The following is an 8,392-nucleotide window of genomic DNA, read 5'->3' on the forward strand; positions in this document are numbered from 1 at the left end:
AAAAGGTTCAAGACGCTCACTATGCGACGGAACAGGCAGGTCGCACTTCCAGGTGGACTCCGGACAAAGCGCAGGGTCCGGGAGAAGTCGCTAGCAGCTGGAAAATGGCTTGATGATGTTGAGCTAAGAAGAAAAGGAAGAAGAAGAAAAAAAGTCACCTGTGCGAAAAGTCAGATTGCGCCTTGCGAGTCACGAGAACCGGGCTGGTGAGAGCTTCCTTGGGGGGAGGGGTGGTGAGATGGTTTGTCTGACAGGATGAGGCAGATGGCAATGAGAGGTAGGGCAGCAGCTCCCCCATCCCCCACCCCCTCCAGAAGCCCCTCCAGAAGAGCAGCTGCCCAGCTGGACTTCCATGGTGGGGGAGCTCGGTGCACGGGGTTGTGTCATGCCCTGCAGGTCCCGCCGGCTAAACACCGGAAGATCTCGGTCCGATGAACTGAACGCGGGAGGAGCCAGACCGATCGGGCCCGAAGCGGAAACCCCATTTACGCGTGGAGACGCGTCCATGCAAGGGAAGCGAATTTTGCATTGTGGCCTTTCGATTGGACACTGGTTGCCGGGCTGACCTGCAAAAGCATGTCTGTAATTATAGCATACGCAACCAGCAAACAGCCCGGCACTTGTCGCAGTTTTTAATACACGCGTGCAAGTAGACAATCTCCCCAATCATCTACCTGGGTTTCTCCAATTTAGAAGGTCGACGTTTTGGACAAGATGCTCATCGGAATCTGCGGCGGTGAGTTTCTCCCCAGGGGTCGAACCAAGCTCCGCCGTCCCCCCCCTCCTTTGTGCATAAGGTGGGAATAGCCTCTCTGACACCGAACAGGCATCTGCGCCGGCAAGAAGACCGTCGCCCAGTACCTGGTCGAGCACCACGGCTTCAAGCTGCTCCGTCTGAAGGACCCCTCATCAACTCTGCCGCGTGACGAGACTCCGGCCTACAATGCTCCGGAGCCGGAATCCGCCCCGCCCACCGCCGGCAACGACGAGTCGGGGGCTCCTCAGCAGCACCAGCAGCACCAGCAGCACCAGCAGCACCAGCAGCACCCGCAACAGTCTTCCACCGACACTAAGGGGAAGAAGAAGAAGGGCCCCTATTGCTTCAACTGCAAACAAAAGGGCCACCCCAGGGTGGACTGCCCCCTCCCGCCCCAGGAGCCCGCCTTCGCCGTCAACGGCAACGGCAACGGCAACGGCAGCAGCAAAAGCAACGGCAACAGCAACGACAACAGCAACGGGACCCCCGAAGCCCCGGCGCGGCAGGCCGGCAAGCATCACATGATCGTCCACGCCTTCTCCGTCGTGACGAGGAAGGACTTCCCGCCCCCTCCCCCACCGCAACAGCCGGCCACCAACGGCTTCGGCGCCGCGGCACCCGGCGAGCTCTCCTTCGCCTCCGCCGACGCCCTCCTGGACTACGTCACGACGCGCTGGCAGTCCCGCTTCGTCACGACCGACGTGCACAACGAGGCCGTCCTCGACGCCCTCTCCCGCCGCCCCTTCTTCATGCTCGTCTCCGTCGACGCCCCGCTGACGGTCCGCCACGCCCGCTTCCGCGCGCTGCACAACCCGCACTGCACCCTCGAGTCCTTCGCCCTCGCCTCCGACCGCCACCTCTACGACCCGCGCGGCGGCCTGCAGCCCCTCATCTCCCGCGCCACCGTCCGCCTCCTCAACACCTCGTCCTCCCTCGCCCACCTCTACGCCACCCTCGGCAAGCTGCAGCTCGCCGACCCCGTCCGCCTGCGCCCGAGCTGGGACGCCTACTTCATGTCGCTCGCCGAGCTGGCCTCGCTGCGCTCCAACTGCATGAAGCGCCGCGTCGGCGCCGTCCTCGTCGGCCGCGAGAAGCGCGTCATCTCCACCGGCTACAACGGCACCCCGCGCGGCCTGCGCAACTGCTCCGACGGCGGCTGCGCCCGCTGCAACTCGGGCAACTCGTCCGGCGTCGGCCTGTCCACCTGCCTGTGCATCCACGCCGAGGAGAACGCCCTGCTCGAGGCCGGCCGCGAGCGCATCCGCGACGGCGCCGTGCTCTACTGCGACACGTGCCCGTGCCTGACCTGCAGCATCAAGATCTGCCAGGTCGGCATCGAGGAGGTGGTCTATGCCCACGGCTACAGCATGGACACGGAGACGGCGGCCGTGTTTGCGCAGGCGGGGGTCCGCCTGAGGCAGTATATTCCGGTAAGTTTCCTTCCTCCCGACCCCACCTCGGCGACTTGAGACGGCTGACAGAGAGACAGGCTCCAAACGGGTTGATTCATTTAGAGAATCTGGAAAACCTGGAGCTTTACTGATCTACTGAGATGATTGTCCAAAAAAAGAGGAAAGAAATTGAGGTTGTATATAAGTAGCCATGGAGAACCCTGATGGCCCAAGATGGGGTCCTTCACGCTCCATCCATCCCCCCAAAAAAGGTACGGGGCAAAAACAATGATATCAAATATTCATAATGCAGCATCTCGCACGCGTGAACATTTTCACCTTCCACAACTGCCTTGCAGTCACGGCGACTAAGTTTTGGGGGAGGGGGGGGATGGCAGCTAGTCCTCACTCAATCTCCCAGGTCATGCGCCGGCCCGGCCCGCCAAACCCAAAAACTGACCAAAGCTTCAACCAAGTCCCAGCTGCTGCCCTCTCCGAAGTTCGCCTCCAACGGCATGGCATCCCGAGGGCTTGCGCGCCGGAAACGCGGTCTGTTTCACAAGAGCGTCCATAGCAGTGGCCAGCAGCCAGACAGCAAGCTACCCGCGCTTACTGCGTAGGGACGGACAGAGAGAAAGAGAGAACAAAAAGCGACCGTCCAGTTGCGAATTCCCCAGGAGTCCCAACATTCGCAAAAACACCCCATCCAAACGGGCGGTTGTGGAAAACCAGACCGCGAAGAAGGCTCCGTCTATTTCGGGACCCCATCCCTAAAACTCTCAAAACTCCAAGGCTCCCCGGCGCGGTATGACGCCCTTGGCAGTGGTCCTTGTGGCATTTAGACTTTGCCCGAGCTGCCTCTGGCAGGCCCTTTCCCCCTCAGAGGGAACGCACGCGTTCTTTGACAGCCACCAGCCTACAAGTGCTCTCACAAAGACCCCTCTCTCCCGTCCCCCCGCATGAAACCAGACGATCGGTTTGGGCCTCCATGACGCGGTGTTTCATGCCCGTACTTGGAAGCTCTCGCGGGCGGCAGTTGAGTCCGGGGAAGGGAAGGCGATGTATATCGACAGCGTGCCGCGACTCGTGGCGGGGGGGGGGGGCGGGAATATTTAACGGATGGACACCCCGCGTCGGCAGCAACCGTGTGGTTTCGCGACATCTCCGTTCAGACCCGAGCAAGAAAAGCATATCCCCTATCCCCATTCTTCCGAGTAACAACTTTTTTTTGTTGTGAAGCTAGCGTCTGATTAGTCTTAATCTCTCATTTACAATCAACTCAAGGTCTTACTTGGCAGAAGAAGAGAAAAACCCCCATTTCTACGATGCATCTACGATCGTTCCTTGCCGTCGGATTAGCCGCCAGCCACGGCGTGCACTCCCTCCGCCTGGGCCTCCCGACCGTCGCTCTCAGCATGGTAAGAAACCCATGAATTCGTCCCCCCCCCCCCCCCCCCCCCCAACACCCCGGGCATCACACCGCGGCGTTCTCCCGAGTTCCAAATGGCTAACAAAAGGACAACGTTGGACGGTGTCCAGGCTTTCACACTTGGTCAAGCGACGCTCGCCGTGTCCGACGTGGCGGCCGACGGCCTTGAGAGGAGGCAAGGGGAGACCGTGTGCCCGTCGATCGACCCCTCCGAGTGTAGGGCGGTGAAGCAGGACAAAAGGGCCAACAATGACGACGACAGCGACGACGACTTCGACGCTGCCGGTCTCGTCGAGGATGACGGGGAAGACGAGGACGATTGAGCTCCCTTCCCCTCTTGCATTTGGACTTGTATGGAGGCGAGCACGGGCACCCTATACAATGAAGCCGCGCGCGCGCGCGTGCGTATCTGGACGCGCGGGCTGGCCCCTAGATAGAAATGTGTGAGAGAAGCTGCCGTCTTATTCGGCCTGCCTATTCAGATCGCAAACCTACTCTTCATTCCTTTCAAATTTAATTTTTTTTTCCATTCTTCTCCGGGACCGCTGTTGTTCACAGTCACATGGCGTGAGCAATGCGGGTTCGATACCTGACACAAACGTCGCAAACACCTCAAGCCAGACGGGTCCGACCAAACACAGTGAACGAAACATTGCAAAGGTTAAGAATTGATGTTCGGCTGGGGCGGCATCTGGTACGGCATCTGTAACGGAACGGGTCGTTAACTTGTAGCTCCCGTCAGACACAGCAGAAACGCAACCACGAATCGCGGCAAAGGCCCGCCCTGGGAGGGGTTACGAGGGCGCTTGAACAAGAACGCACACAACATCAGGAACGCCAGATGGAAAACAAGCCGAGAACGCCCACGCAGAGCACCATCGTAAAAGAATTTCAAACAAGAAAGCTGTAAACCAGTGTTGTTCATCCCCCCCCCACATCGAGACGTAGATCCCGACAAGGGGACCGCCCCCTCAAATCCACCCTGGACCCGCCCGGGCCCGAAGGACCCTCCGCCATGTCCGGACCCCCACTACACCCCACCAAGCCCCCGGAACGCCTTCGCCCGGCGCCCCGCAACGCCCCGGGACCGTCTCGCTCGATACCAATCTCACCTCATCACCCCCAAACTGGACAGCTGACACTTTTGCACCGCCACACACACACACACTCCTTCTTCCCAGTCCAATAACCAAGGCCGAAGCTGACATGCCTGCCTAGCGCACGCAAGCCCCAGGGTACCGGGCCGGGCGAACGTAGCCCTGCAGGCTGAAGTCATACTACACCACTACGCCACCCACACCTACCCACACACACACAGAGAGTGGGTGAGAGAGAGAGAGATAGAGAAGTGGGAGGGGGCTCATATACAAAAGGACAAAGGGTGACATCAGGAATCCCCAATCAGTGGATATTCTCCGGCCACTACCGCAGCTCTCGGCACTGTTGGCTGATGAGGGCTGCTTCATTTGATTCCGTCCCTTCCGCCCGCGTAAGACGAGGCGATCCTCCCTCTCGTGTCCCCCTCTCCGCCCAATCGGCGTGGTTACTGTTTCCTTACTGCAGCGGCATAGCTTGCTGATAGGGCTCAGGTGTTCCAAATCAAACACAAATCCGACACAAAAAAAAGAATAAATCTTGGAACTAGGCGCATATTTGCATGAATACTGGCTAATTATGTACAGAAATGCCCACCCATCCTATGCATCGTGCAAGACGCCAATAATAAGTGTCGATGACGATGAGACAGTAGCGGGCAGAAGAAAAAGGCGCTGGCTCCTGGATAACTCCAACCCAAAGCCACAAACGAAAACTCCAATGAAATGCGACAGCTGTACTGATTACATTATTTATCTCCCAAATAATCGATTCGCATCCCGAAGAAAGAAAATGGTGAGGAGAATGTGTGTGTGTGTGTGTGTGTGTGTATGTGTGTGCGCGCGCCCGACACTCCCTATCGCAGGGCGGGTGTGGCTGCTTTGCGAGCGGGGTGGTTCTGCGCAGGACCATAAACGCCCATATTCCATGCCGTCCTGGACCTTTGGTATTCAATTTTGGATGCCTGATTACGTGATAGTAGATCGAAAGCCCACTAGAATGTATAAAAATGACGGTGGAGGAGGCGTCGGCGGCGCTTGTAAGATGGTGCGCTCGTGTTGGCAAGCGCCACGCTGCAACCTGTCACCGGCCATTGGACGCAGCCGCTGCTGCCTGTGGTGCTCTCAGCCAGCCCAAATCAGCTGCATTTTACAACCCAGAGTCGTGTTGGGGCCAGGGTGCTGTCGGGTAGTACTTCCTCCACGCATCGCAGGTTGGTGCGAGCGCACCCAAGTCCAAGACTTTGGAAATGTCGTCCTTACGCTCGAGGAACTGGACGCTAAGGCCCATGCTGACATGCCATGCGATGTGGCAATGCATAAGCCACGCGCCCGGGTTATCCGTCTTGAAGGCGATCACCATCCATCCGCCGCCGGGGAGTTGCGCGACGTCTCTGCGAGTGGGGTTGTCAAAATTCAGAGTCTCCGAGCTGGTGAACTTCCCGTCACCGATACCTAGCAAGAGGAAGTCGTGGCCGTGAAGGTGGATGGGATGCGGAAGGACGAATTCGTTCTCGATGACCCACCACGTCCATACGGAAGCCTGGGGGATCTCAATGATGTTGGCGCGCGTCGGCCAGGACGAGTTGCCCTCGGCGACGTACTCGAGGGTTGGCTTGTCCCACTGAATGTCAATGGAACTGCCGCTGACCGTCCAGCGGAAGACCTGGGTGCCGTTAATGGTCGGTTGGGCCAGGTTGACGTCAAGAATCTGCTTGTTCGGGTCGAACTCGTCTTTGGGTGCGGTCCTAGGGAGGATAGGGGTGAATCCTGTAGTATCTACGCAGCCCAAGTCGGCGGGAGGCGTGCCCTGGTCGACGGGGAGTCTATCGGGAGCACCGTCGTAGAAGAACACGGACGCGGGATGCGGGTTCTTGGTCACTCCACAGAAACCACCCCCGCCGACGGTTGCGTTGAACCAGTAGTTCTCAACCGCCTTGTTGGCTTCAACGATGACATCGTATCGCTGACCAACAGTCATGAAAAGGCTGTCTTTGACGACGGGCTTGACAGGCACGAGATCAGTGGCAATTACGGTGAAGTTGTGGCCAACCAGTGACACAGTGAAGCTGTTATCGACAGAAGTGTTGATGAGTCTGAGAAGGTGCTTCTTGCCCGGTGTCAACCTGGTCTTCTGATACTGACCCCCCGGACCGAAGGGGTTGATGTTCTTGCCGTTGAACAGAATGTTGTCGCTGGCCGGCGGACCCCCGCTCGACACGAGCTCGGCCTGGCGCTCGAGACGATCCGCGGTTTCGTAGTACCAGTCGGTGATGGGATACGGGCCAAGGTCGATGTCGTAATCTGCAGACGCCGGGCCGTTGATCTTGATGGACCCGACCACGCCGTTGCCGTACTGAGAAGAAAAGTGGCTGTGGTACCTGCGGAGGGCGGGTGAGCACGCGGGTCCCGCAACTTCTTGCACAAAGAAACACGCTTGCTTACCAAGATGTGCCGTACTGCGTGAGCTGGAAAGAGTACGTCCTGCTCTGCCCGGGGGGGATGGGGCACTCGGTGATACCGTTGGCGCCATCCTGGTCGTTCGAATTGCGCTGGTGCATGCCGTGCCAATGGAAAGAGGTGCCATTGTTCTGGAGCTGGTTGTGCACGTGGATTTGAACAATGTCGCCCCAGTCCGCTTCGATCGTCGGACCGGGGAATTGGTTGTTAATCAGCATGGCCGGCTTATGGACGCCATCTGGTGCGATGTCGGTCAAGTTGCTAACGGTGAAGTCAAACTGCACAGATTTCAGCACATGCGATGATGCGTCGGGGCGAAAGAGATTCTTACTGATCTCAACTTTCCCTGGGGCGGTACGGCGATCTCGAAATCCGTGTTGATGTCAAAGTTTCCGTTCCAGCAGGCCCGGTTACCGGGACCATTGGAGCCGCAACCTGCCTGCCTTGGTTCGACCGAACGAACGGGGTTGGCATGGGCGAGAGAAGCAAGGAGAACAGCCCCGAGGCTGGAGCGCACCAAGGTGGAAAACATAGTGAGAGTGGAAGAACAGAAACGAGTAGGAGATGAGCGAGTGAGTTGATGATCTGAATTGTCGTCGAAATATCGGACGGATAGAAGGTGTTATATACACATTGTGCATCAACACGATGCCTCGTCGTACTAGACGTGAGGACCCTTTTCGGGAAGGAAAGCAATAGTCTCGACGCACTTGCATGCCCAAGGACGCCGGCGGAGTGGCATGCGGCCTTCCAGCTATGCCATGATGCAAGTGAGAAGACGTGTGAGTTGAGATGAGGTGCATCCACCCCTGTCCCTCAGGCAGCGACCTAGACTCCTTCTGACATGGAGGGAACAACAAGCCAAGGCCTTTTGGAAATGGGGACGATCGTGCGGCACTACGAAGACGGTGTGGTCGATGACCCAGGCTTCAGGTCAGCTTTGAGCCAGCAATAGATTTGTGGTATGGAGACGTCGGTTATGAATAATTGCGGGTGAGGCTGAGCGCCGGCTTAGCCAGGAGGGGGGGGGGGGGGCTGTAGCTAGGCAGACGGAAAGCAACAGACTTGACCAGGGGGGAACCGATCGTGTCAGATCCCCAAATTGGGCCCAATATCCGTATTTGACGACGCTAATCTGCCCTACGAATATGAACCACAGCCGAGCTTTGCCTTGTTCGCGGGGCGGAGGCAGAGAAGGGGTGAAGGAATGTGCTGACAGGCCTCTCGGAGGCGAGCCATATGTCATGGCATGGTCCGGCAC

At 58.3% G+C, this 8,392-nt stretch overlaps 3 protein-coding genes across 3 annotated transcripts; 2 read left to right on the forward strand and 1 right to left on the reverse strand.

Moving 5' to 3' along the window:
• Positions 1 to 530: 530 nt before the first annotated feature.
• Positions 531 to 2,664, forward strand: LY79DRAFT_361603 (uncharacterized protein). Its single transcript, XM_060552742.1, has 3 exons — positions 531 to 736; positions 827 to 2,187; positions 2,247 to 2,664. Exons 1-3 carry the CDS (start codon positions 715 to 717, stop codon positions 2,298 to 2,300), a joined length of 1,437 nt encoding a protein of 478 aa, XP_060410158.1. The 5' UTR covers positions 531 to 714; the 3' UTR covers positions 2,301 to 2,664.
• Positions 2,665 to 3,467: 803 nt separating this feature from the next.
• LY79DRAFT_361675 (uncharacterized protein) lies at positions 3,468 to 4,234 on the forward strand. Its single transcript, XM_060552743.1, has 2 exons — positions 3,468 to 3,566; positions 3,688 to 4,234. Exons 1-2 carry the CDS (start codon positions 3,474 to 3,476, stop codon positions 3,898 to 3,900), a joined length of 306 nt encoding a protein of 101 aa, XP_060410159.1. The 5' UTR covers positions 3,468 to 3,473; the 3' UTR covers positions 3,901 to 4,234.
• A 1,587-nt stretch (positions 4,235 to 5,821) lies between these two features.
• On the reverse strand, positions 5,822 to 7,663 carry LY79DRAFT_523433 (multicopper oxidase; the record flags this gene model as incomplete). Its single annotated transcript, XM_060555538.1, has 3 exons — positions 5,822 to 7,052; positions 7,117 to 7,409; positions 7,463 to 7,663. The coding sequence occupies 3 exons, from the start codon at positions 7,661 to 7,663 to the stop codon at positions 5,822 to 5,824; spliced, it is 1,725 nt and encodes a 574-aa protein (XP_060410160.1).
• Positions 7,664 to 8,392: the final 729 nt, after the last annotated feature.

The sequence above is a fragment of the Colletotrichum navitas genome, assembly GCF_030913465.1.
Source record: "Colletotrichum navitas strain CBS 125086 chromosome Unknown LY79scaffold_72, whole genome shotgun sequence".
In the NCBI taxonomy this organism is placed as follows: domain Eukaryota; kingdom Fungi; phylum Ascomycota; class Sordariomycetes; order Glomerellales; family Glomerellaceae; genus Colletotrichum; species Colletotrichum navitas.